Source organism: Sciurus carolinensis, chromosome 4, assembly GCF_902686445.1.
Source record: "Sciurus carolinensis chromosome 4, mSciCar1.2, whole genome shotgun sequence".
NCBI lineage: Eukaryota > Metazoa > Chordata > Mammalia > Rodentia > Sciuridae > Sciurus > Sciurus carolinensis.
This window is the reverse complement of record NC_062216.1, coordinates 173,004,605-173,021,074: the sequence shown is the minus strand read 5'-3', so window position 1 is coordinate 173,021,074 and position 16,470 is coordinate 173,004,605. Positions and strand designations below refer to the sequence as shown.

The 16,470-nt window shown below is 45.9% G+C and overlaps 1 protein-coding gene across 1 annotated transcript in view; it reads right to left on the bottom strand.

Annotated features, from left to right (window-relative positions):
• Positions 1–16,470, bottom strand: part of Atxn10 (ataxin 10) — a 138,356-nt gene that overhangs the window by 90,698 nt on the left and 31,188 nt on the right. Inside the window, exons 4-5 of the mRNA XM_047548333.1 lie at positions 10,192–10,288; positions 7,569–7,727 (exon numbers count right to left, since the gene is read on the bottom strand). Of these exons, the coding sequence (XP_047404289.1) occupies positions 7,569–7,727; positions 10,192–10,288 (256 nt within the window). The remainder of the gene's footprint in view (positions 1–7,568; positions 7,728–10,191; positions 10,289–16,470) is intronic.

Sequence of the window (16,470 nt, the reverse complement as noted above, 5' to 3'; positions counted from 1 at the left end):
TCAATGTTTGTCAGTCAATGTTTATGTAGGAAAAATCCTACTTATATCCTAAAGTCCTCCATACAATATTTCACAAAAAGATGTACACACACAGAAAGTCACAGGTTCCCCTCCCTATTCAATTGGTAGACAGTCATAACTGTGCAGACGTCTGAGAAGCACTTCCGGGATAACGGTGGCAAGAAGTGGCACCGCATTCCTGTATACAAAGCAATTGTGTGCTGAAAACACATTCATCTATGGCAATGAGAAAGAAGCAGGCACATCCTGATCCCTGATCCATCCTGATCCTCAGTCTATTACCTACATAGGGATTTATCTGTTTGGGTTACTTATTTATTTTACTTAAACCTTTTTTATTTTGAGATAATTATAGATTCAAGTGCAGTTTTAAGAAACATAAAAGAGATTCAGCATACCCACTACCCAGTTTCCCCCATGGTAACATCTTGTGAAACTAAAGCACATCACAACCCAGACCCTGTGCCTGACATAATCCGCAGGCCTGACTAGGATTTCCGGTTTCACTTGGACTCACGTTGTGCGTCTGTGTCTGTGAGGGTGTGCAACTCCGTGTGAGTTTATCACTTATGCTCATATAGCCACTGTCCCAGTTAAGCCACAGAGTGGTTCCATCACCTCAGGGACCCCTTGTGTGGCACTTTCATAGTGACACCCACCTACATCTCACACACCCTCCCCAACCCTGACAGCTGTCCCCAGTGTCTATGACACTGTGTAATGGTATAAAAGTGGAAAGACACGCCATTTGACCTCCTGGGGTTAGGTTTCTTTCTTCTTTGGCTTTACTCCGCATAATTTCTGGATGAGTCTTCCCAAGTTACTGCTCTATCAATAGTTTGTTCCTTTCTATTGCTGAGTAATTTTCCAGTTTTGGTTCTACTTTAAGAAACTAACTGGGGTTAGACAGACACATAACATTTTACAACATTCCCACTTTTAAAAAGCAAACAGGCTCTGAGCCACATTTTTGCACAAAATGATTTTCAAAAAAAAGATTACTGATGTTGGGTGAAGACCCTTGGGGCATTTCTACAAAGGCACTGACCACCAGGTAAGCCCGAAAGCAACTGCAGCCAACAATGCCATGGCCACCTGGCCCTTTATCAAATGCTGCACACCAAAACTGGCCAACACCAGGGCAGCAACCTTCGTCCACAAGGCTGGTGGTATGTACTCAAGCATTCTGACAGCCTCGGATCCCCTGGCAGCAGACAGCAGCCATGCACATACCAACCTCACGAGCTTGGCTGGAAACAAGCAGAGGGCTGCAGCTTGCCAGCGTGTACTCCAGTGACCTGAAGAGCAGTGACCAAGGAAACCGCAGCCAACAAACAACAGTCGAGGAAATGATGGCACAAAATGTGCGACTGTCTGTGGTGACGGGTGATGTGACACAGATGGATGAAGAGGAGAGCAAGGGACACCGGTGAGGGGACATGCTGTCACACCACCTCTTCAACACAGGTCCCGAAGGCCTCTCAGGAGAAAGGGCAGTGGAAGGGAGCCCTGGAGACCAGGCATGCACAGGTCTACAGGAGGTCACTCTAAACAGAGGAACAGCAGGGAGAGAGGCTCAGGGGAAGCAGGTCAGGGTGGTGGAGGGTGGTAAGAACCCGAGCCAACGCACACACACAGCCATCGAGATGATGACAAGAAGGTCGGCCCAGGCGAGGACAAGACCCTCCTTCTGTGGAGAGGGGCTCCTTGAAGCAAGGGAGGGGCAAGGACGACAGTAAATGGTTGAAGAGCCCCTCTGGCTGCCGTGAGGGAACCAGGAAGGACGAGGTGGGACAGAGACGAGTGAGAATGTTCTGGCAGCATTCTGTCTCCACCAGAGAAGATGGCAGCACAGCAGAGACGGCGCAGTCAGTGAACTCAGAACGTACTGTGAGGACAAAAGCTGAGTCTAAGTGGGAGAAAGCCTTGCACATTCTGAACCTGGGCAGGTGGTGGACCTCAGAAAGTGGGCTCAGGGTCTCTACCAAAACAATCAAAGCTGTCAGAACCACAATAAGTTTTAAGGGTAAGGAAGCAAAAGTTGGGCTGTGGCCTTGATAGGCTGAGACATTGACTGAAAGCATTTGCTGGGAAGCTGTACGCATTGATCTGGAGCCTTGGCAAGAGGCCAAGCCCAGAAATATCAGTTGGAGATCATCAATTCAGAGAAGGTGTATAAAGCTATGGTATTAGAAGAGGTCATCCAGGCAAGAGCCATGGCACAGAAAAGCAGCCTGAGGAACAGCCATGGGCCATCCAACTTTGAGCAGGTGCAGAGAACAAGGTCAGCAATGGAGGCAGAAATGGACCCAAGAACAAAGCCAGCAGAGAAGGAAAATGAGGCAAAGATGAGAAAGAATACGTCAGCCCCCGAGCACACCATGCCTGAATCCAATGACCCTGTGGTTGTGTAAACTAATGAACTCCCTTGGGCACATACTGACTGAACTGGCCCTCCATCACCGTGACTACACCACATGCCCATCACCTGCGAGACACTATCTCGTCAGGATCCGAGTAATAACCCTCACCTTGCATCAGGGACTTCACGGACTACTGAACAAGTAAGTGCATGAAGAGCCTTGAAGGTGGGAGCGCACAGGCGTGAGAGGGCAAAGGGGCAAGAGGTGCAGTGCGCAGGGCACTGAACCTGGTGCCTAAGTCCAGGGAAACACAGACGCATGAGGCCAGACACAGCCTAGAGCCAAGGCGGCATCGGCCTGGTAATGAATCTTTCTCATGCAAAAGAAATCAACTACATAACCCAACACGAACAAAAATAATGCTTTACTCACAGCAACTTCGATTTTGTAGAGAAATTGGATACAAGCCCAAAGGAATGACCAAAGCTTATCCCAAAGGCAAAGCGAAACGCTCAGACCTGCCCTTTGAGGTGCAGGCCTCTTCCTGAAGATCAGTAGTTCTTACACCATGTGACCCGGTAAAAGGGACAAGACTTCAAGCCTGGCACGGCCTCCAATGTTTCTCCGCTGGGTGCTGGTTGTGCGACTTAAGTCTTAGGTCTCGGGACTCTCTTGCACGTGGCACCTCCATGGCCAAAGTGAAGCAGCTCCAGCAGCCAGGTTGGCGGGTGTGTCCCCTCCTCTGCTATGCAGTCCCACGGACTCACAGGGAGGCTTCTCTAATGTGCCAACGCACATTCACCATCAGACACACTGAAAATAGGCAGCTTGGACTCATCTAGGGCTATCTAAGATCATGAAAACATCCTCACACCTACCAACAAAAGAAACAAATATTTTTAGAAAGGTATTATCCCACTAACTCAAACCAAAGAGAGCCAAAGACTTCCTCGCCTACACTTTTCTAAGGAAAAAGAAGAAAAGAAATGAAAAGATAATGAGCCCCTGGAGTTCTAAGCTCATGTGGTGTGATTTCTTTGCCAGTCATCCATAAGGCTGGGGTAAGAAGAACAGAAGGTAGGCTTTCTCCAATTTTCAGGGATGAGTTCAGATTTAACAGTTTTTTTTTTTTTTTTTAAAAAGACAATTTTTGGAGCCTCTGCATAGTCTGCAATCTCACTGTTTGCCAAGAACAGAGTTCCTCTCATGCCAAGCACCAGGACCTGGCGTGCAAAGGCTCAGGTGACACTACCATGCTGCCATCCTTTCCTCCATCTTAATCCTATCTAGTGACCTCTGGTAACTTTCACCATGGGCTGTTCTGAAGTGGACTTTATATTTTGCCCTTACAACCCTGGGCCTTTATTCCATGCTGTTAAAATACAGATCTGAGACACTTATCAAATAAAATGAAATTTAGCTACAGGAGATTTCCCTAAGTGAGCTGACTCAACATTCATCCTGTCAAGCTTCATTTGCAAGCTAAAGGATGTTTTCCAACTCAAACACACAAAAATATTTTCATGTACTAACATCTGTTTGCACATTGTAATTCAAATACAAATCGATGTTCAGAAAAATAAGTAATTTTCAACGTAGGTAAAATCTCAACAGAAGGATAATAGTTTACACAAAAAGGGGCCAAAACTGAAGAAGTTCAAGCCTCCCTGAGAAAGCAAGTGGGATTAACAGGGATTACCTAAAGGCAGCCTAGACCCTGGAGACATTGACCACTATGAGGGACACAGCCTTAAAATCAGATCTTAAGTGAACAGATCATTAGAAATAAATGACAACTGGTGAGTTTTATAATGGAAAAAAGGGTCAATTCCTCAAAAAGATATAACAATTACACACACACACACACACACACACACACCAAAGGCGCCTGAAAATAACTGAAGGAAAACCTGAAAGAACTTAAGTGAAAAGACAAAAATTTACTTCTAATAATGAACAGAACTAGGTAAAAGATCAACAAGAAAACAGGAGACTTGAACAACACCATACACAACCAAACCCAGAGGTATCTATTTACAGGACACCCACCGCCCCAAGTGCAAAAGGAACAATGTCTACAAGATACCCATCATCCCAAGTGCACAGGAACACTATCTACAGGACACCAGTCTTCTCAAGTGCACAGGGAACACTTTCCATGACAGGCCATGCAGTAGGCCATGAAACAACCTCAATGCCTTCAGAAAGTAGGAAATCATATAAAGTATGTGCTTCAACCACAATGGAGTAAAATTATAACAATTAAAAAAAGGAAATTTAGGAAATACACAAATAAGTGGAAATTAAACAATAAACTAGAATAACCAGTGGGTTCAAGGAGAAATCACAAGGAAATAAGAATATAACATGAGATAAATGCAACAGCAAGCACAATACAGTGAAACTGATGGTACTAAAGGACAGAGCCAAAGCAGTTCCTACCAGGAAGGCAATAGATACAACTGTCTACAAAGAAGAGAGGGAATGGCAGAGCAGCAGCCTAACTTCCACCCTAAGAAACCAAAACAGGAAGAGCAAAGAGCAAATCAAATCTAGACAGAGCAGAAGGAACGTTCTAACAAAGACATACAGCAAAAAGCAAGGAAACAGAAAACAGAAGTAGAAAACATCACCAAAACCTAAAGGTGGTTGTCTGGAAAGACCGAAAAAAAAAAAAAAAAAAAGAAAGAAAGAAAAAAAAACAAACCTTTAAAACCTTAGCTACAGTGACCAAAAAAAAAAAAACAGAAGGCTTAAATTACTAAAATCAGGACCAAAGAGAGAACATTCCTACCAACCTTACATAAACAGATCCTAAGGAAATACTGTGACTAATCATGAGCCAACAGGTTAGAGAGCCAAACAGACCAAGTTCTAGAAGGACACAAACTACTAATGCTGACCCAGGGAGGGGCAGACAACCTAAACAGACCATGACAAATACAGAATGAGCAATAAGACCTCCCCAGACCAGAACACTCACTGATGTATTCTACCAAATAATTAAAGACAAAAAATAAATTAAAATAAAACCAACATATTCTGTAAAGCCAACATTAATCTGAAGTCAAACCAGGAAAAAAAAACAAAATCATATACAAAAAGACAACTACAGACCAATAAGCCCTATTTATATGAAAATCCTCAGCAGAACATGGGCACATGAAATCCGAGTACAAAGGACTGCACACCATCAACAAGTGGGGTTTAATCCCAGGAATGCAAAGTTGGATTAGAATACAAAAATTAATCAGACGCATAGAACATTCATAAGCTAAAAGACAAAGCAATCACCTCAATAGACACAGAAGAATCTAAGAAAATGTATCACGATCTAATAACTGAAAATATTCAATAAGACAGTTGCACGCAGAACAAGAGCCCCCACCCTGACCAAAAGCGGCCAGAAGACCCCACAGCTGGCATGGTTTCCCGTGGCAAAGACCCAAGGCCAGGACTGACACGAGTCACTCTGTCCACTCAGACTTAACAACGCATGGCATCTCCAGTCAGGGCAGTCTGGTAAGGAAACACGAGGCAACCTGGAAAAGAAAAAAGGCAAAACTCCACCCATGTGAGGACAGGTTCCTGGACACAGAAGCCCCCAAACACCACCAAAAACCCATCATGACAACAAACGAGTTCAGCAAGATTGCAGGACACAAGACTAACAAAGTCAACTCTTTCTTTCTCCACATAGCAATGTCTTCCTATGCACTGCTCTACAGTATTAATGAAATCAAGAAAACAATTCATTGGCAATAAAATATTTAGAATAAGTTAAACTTAAGTCATGCTAAACTCATACAATAAAAGCTACAAAACATCACTGAAGAACTTAAAGAAGTCTTAAATACATGGAAAAACATCCCCTAGTCATGAATTGGAAAACTTCATTTTGTTAATACTGCAATATTTTCCAAACTGATCTACATATTCAAGCAAAATTCCAGGTTTTTTTTTTTTTTAACTGAAAAGATGGTCCTAAAATACACAGAAATACAAACGACCCAAAATAGGAAAAAAAAAAAAAAAATCTTGAAAAAGAACAACACAGTTGGAAGACTCATACTTGCCAATTTCAAAACTTATTAAGTTACAGAATCAACACTGTGTAGTTATGGTTAAGAGAGAAAATAACTGGAAACCAGAAGGAAAGGAAGCCTGGGTGGAGCCTCAGGGACCTGCAGAACAACGCCAGAGGACCAACACCGCATCTTCAGAGTAGAGGAAAGTGTTCCAAAGCACATGGTGCCCCCAACGTGCCCACGCAGACCAGAGATTCAGCAGCAGCTCGTCTGAGCCTGGGATGAACGCCTGCACTGGTCCCGGACCAGGAGAAAATGCGAGGCCTGAGGCCAACACCTCCGACCCTGCCACCTCTCAGGCAGGCTGTGTCGCTCTGAACAGGTTGACACTTTCCGCCCTGGCCTCATCGCAACACTCCACAGCAGGACCTGCTGAATGGCTCCCCTGCAATGGGCTATCTCACAGTCACACACCCACCACCCAGGCCCTCTGCTGCTTGCCTCTGTCCACTGAGGAACGAACTGTCCAAACCTATAAATGGTTGTTGTCTCTGCACTAGTCACATAGTGGTCTGTGTGTGTGCTTGGCATGCAGCCCCAGAGGAAGAGAGGCAGGAAAGTAGGGCTGAAAAATATTCAGATAATGGCTGGAAACGTCCCAAACTTCATGAAAGACATAAACCTACAGATGCTTGTGTGAACCCCAAAAAGAACAAACCCAGAGAAACTTACTTCAAGACACCATTATTAACTTCTAAAGACTAAGAAAAACTTCGAAAGCAACAGAAGGCAGCCTGCATTCTGTGGGAGACAGGTAAACAGCAGATGAGTCACCTACACAGGACAACCTCTGGCTGTCATGACCCACACCAGGGCCTGATCCACATGCTCCCAGTGCCCAGGCACTGCCTCCTCCGCACCCCAAGCATGCCCCTCTCCACCACCTGGAAGGACCTCATCCTTCTGTTCACCTGCTGAATTTCACCTGCTTCACAAACTTTCCAGACTCTACCCAAAAACTTTGCTAATTTTACTGACCATATGTAAAGTCTAAAGTGATGGTTTAATTATCATAATTCAAAAGTTTACCTAAAGTCTCTGCCAGAAAAGTGATCTATCAGGATGTCCTCATGCAAATTTCTAACAGGATACTTACGGCCATTCTGATTCGGGTTGCTTCTGGTGAGCTTCAATGACATTAATCGCAATGTTGAGGTTTTCTTCCAGTTCTTTCATCCTCTCAGGATTAAGAGATGTGAACAAAATCATGGAACAGTAGGCAACGATTTTTTTGTCTGGATGATTTAAACAAGTCCTTCCAAACAAAGAAATGAGATTTTTTTAGTCCAATTTAGCAATATGATAAGAAATTATTCTAACACACAAGTAACAGTAAACTCATTAGTAAATTCAGTGCATACTGATATTTTTAGCAATTGATGAAGACTTATAATGCTTTGGAATAAGCATGATACTTACTATAAAAATTGCAATTATAAAATTAAATACAATAAAAAGGTGTAGTTAACTTAGGACTCCGAAGCAAACAGCAACTTCACATTTGATTAGAAAAGATAAAGAATGATCACATTTATAAAGCATTAGAACATGCGTTCTTGTCAGAAAGAACAGCCAACAGGAAAAGGTGGTACCTCAATGACCACAGGCACTCCCTGACCAGTCATGAGAGACAGAACGTCTGAAGAACAGAAGGCAGAGCAGCAAGGAAGGGAACCTGGAGTCAGAAGCCTAACTGCATCTCACCAACCCCAGCGCCCTAGGACTCTCAATTACACCTGGGCTCAAGCACTAGGGGGGTCATCTGAGTTTGTTGTTGGTTTTCCATTCGAACTTCACAACAGCCTCCTGGAGAAGGTACAACCCACAGATTACAGAGAAAGAATTTGTTGATTCCACTTGCCCAATGGCAGGACGCCAGTGTCTGCCAAAACGGGTATTCAAATTTGGTTCTATGTGCCCCATAAGCACAAAGTGAAGTCACACCACCTCTGTCAGTATGTTTTCTGATATAAAAAATGAAATAGGATAAAAGGCCTCCTCCAACTACCTCCCGGGCTTTTGTGAGGACCAAATGAGCTTACACAAAAGGACCATGGATACTGTCGACATGCTCTGTTCAAGGCCCTGCTCGAGTTCCTCTACCATACTCTGGACTTACCCTGATTATATTAGCTGCACTATTATGTACTCATCTGCTCCTTTATTTCCCCCACCAGAGTATGGAATCTGATGGTAATGAATATATTTAAGTTGCCACAGACATAACATTGTCATGTTGTGTGCACGTATGGATGTATAACAACAAATTCCACCATTAATGTACAATTATAATGCACAAACAAAAAAAAATGGAAAAAAGTTACCGCAGTCATGTAGCTCAAAACCTGGCATATATTAAAGGGAAAAATTCTCAAAAATAAGTAATGTCTATTTCTGTAGCTTAAATCTGATATTTTTCCTTTGCCTAAGCTCAATTATTACTAATCATAACACACACACACTCCTTCAACTCCATATGTCTGCAGGAACTTGACAGACTCAGAGCTAAAATGAGTTAGAGTTCATCAATCCTGACATCACACTGTACAGAGGGGCCCCAAACCTACGCCAGCAGGGAAACAGCCTGGAACTCGGGCAACAAACCATTTACAGAGTATGGGCTTCGTTCAGATCCAGCAGCAGTGCTGTGCTCACATTCCAGCGGGCCACCTGTGCTAAGCTCGGGTCTCTCATCTATCCACACAGGGCCAGGACCACCTACCCCCAGGGCTGCTGCTGCAAAGAACAGGAGCAATATATAGGAAACACCAGCTCAGGAATGTCAGTGGCAGCTGCCTCTCTGCTCTTCACCCTGGGGCAGCACCAGTCACCCCTCGTGGCACCAAAGCCGGAGAAGCTCAGCCTTCTGCTCCCACACGGCACCCTTCCTACTGCCCCGCAGCAAACTGCAGTGCAGGGCTCGACGTCCTGTAAACTAGCAGAGCTGGTTTTAAAAATCAGTACATCTCCAGGAAAAGATTTGATCCTGTCTAGGTAAAAAATCCAGTTAGCCACTTCTTACAGGGAGAATCAGACTGGTCAGCCACGTACTAGGTTAACACACAGACTGCCTGTCCACTTCTCATATGACAGACTGAACTGACAGACTGCCATTTCCTACGCTAAACACAGGCCGGTCACCACCGATCACAAACTGGTCACCCGCCCCGTCCCCCACGCTTCTTTTTTTTTTTTGCGGTACTGGGGATCGAACTCAGGGCCTTGTGCTTGCGAGGCGAGCACTCTACCAGCTGAGCTGTCTCCCCAGCCCTCCCCCACGCTTCTTATACTGATAAACAGACTGGGCACCCACACCATGCATCTCCCCTACCCCAAACATGCAGCACTGTGCTCTGCATGAACGCCCCCAACAAGCGAGTTCAGGGCTAAGTCACTGCCCCCACTCTGAGGCTTCAGATTCAATTATTTTTAAACTCTTTTGTTTCTGTTTTTTATTTTATAAATTTCAGGGTCTTTAGTAATATTACTTACTTGGCCCATGATTTTTATATTCTTAGAAGTAAATGGACATACAGTCAAGGGCACATGTGTGGAATCATGGAGCCCCACCCGGACCCACCAGCCAACCCCCCACCACCTCTAGGAGTCACTACGCCTGGACTGTTGCCTCAGGTAATTCTTCCCATTTCCACCTTCATGTGCATGGACTGGTATAAGCGCATTTTTTCAGGAGCCAGGAGACTCATCTGCACACTCACATGAAGAGCTCAGGGAAAGCATGCACCCAGACGATGGCCTGGGAGTCTTCGTTCCGCGAGGCGATGTTACCTAAAAACTGCAGGCCACAGCGAAAGGCTGGGGCACGCGAAAGAAAGAAACAAAGACAAACATCTGATTAAACCCAGTGAGTAAACACATCTAATAAGAAAGAGTCCCCTTGCTACTCAATGGACCTCTGGGGGTTTCTTTTAAGTATAAAGTCCTCCCTCCACAATGAAACTCTGAATATGACATTAATATGCCTCATCAAACAATTCACTTTTACAAAATTAACTCCTTTAACAAGACTATAAATGTAATACAAATATCACTGGAATACATGTTCCAATTCAAAGATGGCTACATGTAGGATGGATTTTTAGAACTGTGACTCCACACTAAAACAGATTTTCTCTAGAACTGAAAGGTAGGGAAATATCACAAGTTAAGACTAGCAAAAAGATATATCAGGGGAATAACAACCAAAAAGAAGCTACAGACGACTTACCCACTATGCCCAAGACCTGGATCAATCCCCCAACACCAAAGGGGAATAATAATAATAATAATAATAATAATAATAATAATAATAAATCTTAACACAAAAAGAATTATTAAATTTTTTATGTCACTAGGAAATGACTTATCAGAAAGAGACAATAATTTTAAGCTAGACTGTTCCTAGAACAGTGGCCTGGAGCACACCAGAGGAGGACTGACACAGTGACAGGGAGAGGATTCACCAACAGTAAAGGGGACATTGGGACACCTTTCCACAACTCGGAGCCAAAATTGGAAGCAACCAAGGGTGAAAGGATAAATAATCTGTGGCCCACCCAACAGTGGCATCTATTTAGCACCAAAAAGAAATGGGCCATCAAGTCCCCCCCTCAAAAAAAATGGAAGAAACTTAGGTACATATTACCAAGCTGAAGGAGTCAACGTAAAAAGGCAAGGCACTATATGATTACAACCATGTGGCATTCTGGAAAAGGGAGCAGTAAGGAGGATTCAAAAAAATAGTTGTTGCCAGGAGTTGGGTAGGACTGACAAGGCAGTCAACAATTCTCCATGACAGGACACTGGTGGGTACACATGACACACGTCTGGCCAGATCTACAGAACACACAGCGCCAACATGAGTCCTGATCAAACCAGGGGCAGGGGATGACGGTGGCCTGTCAACGTAGGCTCTGTTAGCTGTGACAAGGCAGCACACAGTGGAGGTGTTGTATGTATGTCGGGGAAGGGTTTAGGGACAAAATCTCTGTTCTTGCCTCTCAATCTGCTATGAACCTAAAACTGCTCTAAAAAATAAAATATGTTATTTTATAGCAAAATAAAACTGTTCACTAATATCCTCTCCCTCTTAAAAAGGGTTCTGTTCATTTCCCAACCTCAGCAAGTACTTTTCTTGTTTTCTTTTTTGTGTTGTTTTGTTTTGTTTTTGCAGTACTGGGGACAGAACCCAGGCTTGGGCAGGCATGTTAGCCCTTGTGAAATGTCACAGGGGCAAGCCCTACAGGGTTACTGTGGAGATGAAACATGAACTCACACTCACGGTTTTGAAAATGCAGTAAGAGCTCCCCTGACTAACCCCGTGACCAGCACACAGGTGGAGTTGATTAGCCGGACCTTTAAAAGCCAGACCTTCCAAGTGTGTAATGCAAACGTGTATGCTCCTGCGCCCAGACTCTTGAGTGGAAACTCCAAGTGCTCCGGGGACCTGCCCTCTCTGAACACTACTCCTGAGAGAGGGACGGTCGTCCCCACGCTGGAGTACAGAGAGCAAGGACCCACCCTCTCTGAATACTACTCCTGAGAGAGGGACAGTCGTCCCCACGCTGGAGTACAGAGAGCAAGGTCCAGGGACATAAGGGACTTGACCCAAGTTCCACAAGTATCAAGTGTCTCAGTTCTGGGTGTATCCTGTGATCATACCTACCCACACAGTAGGACTATTAACTCCAGCTATCAGAAGCTCTAGGCAGCTGCATCCAAATTTGATGAGTAATGAAGAAAAATACAATATAACCAAAAACAAACAAAAAAGTCCTGCAGAAAATAGTCTTCCTAAGAAAATACAGTACTTCATAGCACATAACAGTACAAGACATCAAATTTTAAAGGACTAAAATATTCACTTACCACACGGAAGGTAAGCTAGACATAAGTCCCCAAAACAATTACAAAATCCGCATATGTCACATTATTAAAACATTAGCCAGGCATGGTGGCACATGCCTGTAATCCCAACTCTCAGGAGGCTAAGGCAGGAGGATCACAAGTTCAAGGACAGCCTAAGCAATTTAGTAAGACCCTGTCTGAAAATAAAAATAAAAAGGGCTGGGAGTTAGCTCAATGTTATAGCAGCCTTGGGTTCAATCCCCAGTACCACACACACACACACACACACACACACACACACACAAAGACTAGAAAGGGACTTCATGACCCAAATATAGATATCAACAAAAATCTACAGCACACAGTGTAACTAACAGCCAGCTGCAGAGACAGAGAGAGGACACTCCTCTTCCAGGGTGGAGCAAGGTGCCTACTGTCAACACTGTACTGCAAATCCCCCAGTAAGACAAATCAAAGACCTAAGGAAAGGACCAAACCACACTGTCATCTCCCCCAACAGATGAAAAAAGAAAAATAGAAAACATTTTAAAAAGTAAAACTTGCTTGCATATATAAGTGAGTTATGGAAGGTGCTAGACACAAAGCCAGTATTTTAAAAATCAGTAACATTTCCACGCACAGAGAACAAACAAAAAACTAAGTGAGACCATTGATGAAAGCATCACAGGTACAACCAGCATGCGGTGCACTGGGGAAGAAGCTAGAAAAGCTGACCAAGAGACGCAGTGCAAGGGACCTGGCACAGGGCTCCGCAGGCTCGCCCAGCAGAGTCCCACTGCTTCCGGAAGAGGCACAATCCCAGCTGCACATACCAGAGGGCACCTGCCTGCGTGTGGTGACACAAGGGGCCAACAACAGCAGTCCAATGCCCAGAAGTGAGGCAGGAGCACCCTGGGCAACTGTGGGAAGACAGCGGGGTCCTAGCAGGCCTGCACAGAACTGAACGGGCACCAGCGACACTGACAGGCGGGTGCCTGAGCACTGGACGACCAGCTAGGAGCATGGGAACACCTACACTGACTGCTCACACAACACAGAGATCCAACTCCAAACACTGACCTCAATGCAGCAATCACCAAGAGAAGCTTACAGAAACAAGACATAGAAGGGCACTCGTTACGGAAAATGTTAACAAACTGGGCTACATTAAAATAAGTAACACCTTAACATTTTCCTCAAAGATACCACAGAATAAAAGCACAAATGAAAAATGCTGAGCCCATGGGAAACAAGGTCCCCTCCATGTCCACCAGACTGACACAACCTGAAGTGACAAGAGCCCATGAGCCAATGCACAGGCTGACTTTAAAAATGTTCTGGGGTGGCTACCAGTTCAATTTTGCCTCTCAGATCCAAATAAATCCTGTCTTCTCTGTGAAGACAAAGGTGGCGCTGCAAAGACATCAGCTGCCCAGTGGCACGTGAAGTCTTATCGCCAGAATGCTGGAGGGGCACTGGAGTGAGGGTGTGCTCCTCCAGGACCAGGCCTCCTCCAGCCAGGCCTGGGGAACACCTTCTCAGGAGAGCTCAATTCCCCACAGAGAGCACCACCTCCAGGGCCCAGCAGCCAACCTCCTCAGGAAGCCTCCCAGCAAGGTCCCCTTATGCCAGGGGGTGGGTCTCCAGCAAGTTCAATGGACACCACTGTCAGTGATGTGTGCGCCACCCAATGAGCCAGCACCATGCCCTCTCCAAGGAGGTGTGGATCTCAGCCCCAAGGAAGATGCTCCCCCTCAGTCCTAGGGGTAGAGGCTGCTGGGCTGCAGCAACTTCAGTGTTCTTCAGCTTTCTCTTTCTTACTTGTCCATCCCTTAGTCCCAGCCCTGGTGACAGCAATACTCTACATTAAGTACCTTCCCTGTCTCAATTATGAAGTGGCTTCCATGTCCTGGCTACACCCACTGACAGAATGGATGGACAGGAGTGGAGACCTGAGGGAGAAAGGAACCCAGCAGGAGCAAGAAAAGCAGCGGCAAGCACAAGCCTTAGAAAATGACAAGAGACAGCTAAACCAGTAGGACCCAGTTGGGTGACAGAAACCAAACTAGTTGTTTTAACAAAGAAAATTCAATGTAAGGGTTAAACAGAAAGAGCAGCACTGAGGCAACAGACGCAGGCGACAAGAAACAGCCTCCAGCCTCAGAACTGGAGGGACAAGGGCGGAGGGAGGGCAGTGCACAGAAGCCCAGAGGGCTCACACAGGAAACTGGCAAGTGCAGCGGTGGCACTCAGGGCCCTTACTAGGAAGATGCCACCCAGGAGCAGTCGAGTCCCTCCTCCCACTGGCTCCTTCACCATCTGAAGCCAACAGCCAGCCAAGGAGAGTGCAGAGTCTGTGGAGCCCCAGGCTCAGCAACACATGGTGTGGAAGGACATAAGGGCACTGAGAGGGGACCTCCAGCAGTCCTGGAGTCCTTCAGCAGTTACTAAGGAGACACAGAAGCACCTTCCAAGTACTCCTCGCCTCTTCGCCTCCCCTTCCCACAAAGGCAGGGCTGCCCCATTTCCCAGGAGGAAGGAAGGCACAGGCTTAGACGGACCTCAGCCAGGCTACAGGGCTGCCGCAGCAGAGAAGTCCCAACCCTCCAAAGCACTGAGGAGCAGAGCATGGAGAGGCCAATCAGGGAAATGCTTGTTCAAAATGTTTCTGAATCCAAGAGCCCCCTGCCCCAGCCCCTTCCTCAGGACGCAGCGCCTAACAAAGGCTGCACCCTCCAGCCTTCCTATGCACTGCATCCTAATTGCCACACAGGCCAGAGCCCAGCCCCACTGCCTGCTGGCTATTTCTAACATGGTCCACAGCAGGGCTGGGGCTGCAGAGGGAGATAGACACGGCTGAGGCGTTCCAGGAACCAGGTGAGCGTGAAGGAGGTGTCACCCAGGACCTGGTGGTACTGGCTCCTGGTACTGGATGCCGCATCCTGCTGTCCTCCTCACCCAACCACAGCAACTCACGAGGTGTGCACTAATCGTATCTCCGTTTCACAGTCAGGAACCAACACACAGAAAGGTAAAGTGACCAGCTCAAGGTCATCAAGCTGGTCAATGGTAGAATAGGATTGGCAAAAAATAAAAAGAAGCAAGCAGCCTCCTCCCCCAGTCAGGACAGGAGTCTGGCTGCCAGGGAAGGCCAGCAGTGACAGGAGAGTTGAAGCACACATGGACAGTTGCCAAACTAGAGGAATTCCCAGCAGGAAAACATTTTCAGGGGCTAGAGGCCCAACCTTCAGGTCTCTTGCTGCTGAGTGCAGGGCTCACCTACTGATCCAGCCCAAGGCAAATCCTGCCCACCACCTCCCACAGGGGAGCCTTCAGGTCAAGCAATCCCAGGACTGTGGGGTAGAGGTACCCCACTCTGCTCCTACCTCAGTTCTACAGCTGGATCTTCACAAGGCTGTAGAATCCAGGCCAAAATCCACAACCCAGAAGGTTAAAAAGTATGTTTGCAAATAAAACCATGCACCGATAACCCCAGAACTGAATTAGTTGGATATTATAGTCTGAGGTCAAGAAGCAGCACAAGACTGCAAGTGTGCACACACAACAGAGAAACCCAAGTGCTTCTCGCAGCCTGCATGTGAGTGAAGATTAGCTTTCTTCTCCCTACCATCTGAGTTCTTAAAATCAACCTGTAGTGGGGCTGGGGTGTAGCTTAGAAGTGCACTGCTTGCCCAGCATGCACAAAACCCTTGGCTCGAGTCCCAGGACTGAAAACTAACAACAGTGATAATGACACTCTGCACTGGACATGAAATGTTTACAACAGAAAACACTAGCTTTTGTCAGGTGAGTCATAATCTCAGAAGACACAACCTGGATTTCTACTGAACCTTTTTTCATTCTTTATTTCTCGCAGTACTGGGGATGAACCTTGGGCCTCATATGTGCCAGGCAAGCTCTACCACAGAGCCGCCTCCCTGGCTGCTCTGCTGAACGTGATACAAATACGGAAAATGACCAGGTGACAAAGGCCAACAGTATAAGCTAGTGAGAAAGTCAACCTGACAATTCAACAGGCAAATAAAACTGGCCTCTGCCCCAGAACACAGTTCTGGACAGGAAAAGGCTTAAAGATGTCCTAGACACAAGGAAAGCAACTCCAGACAAGGAAAAGGACACTTTTACCAAAT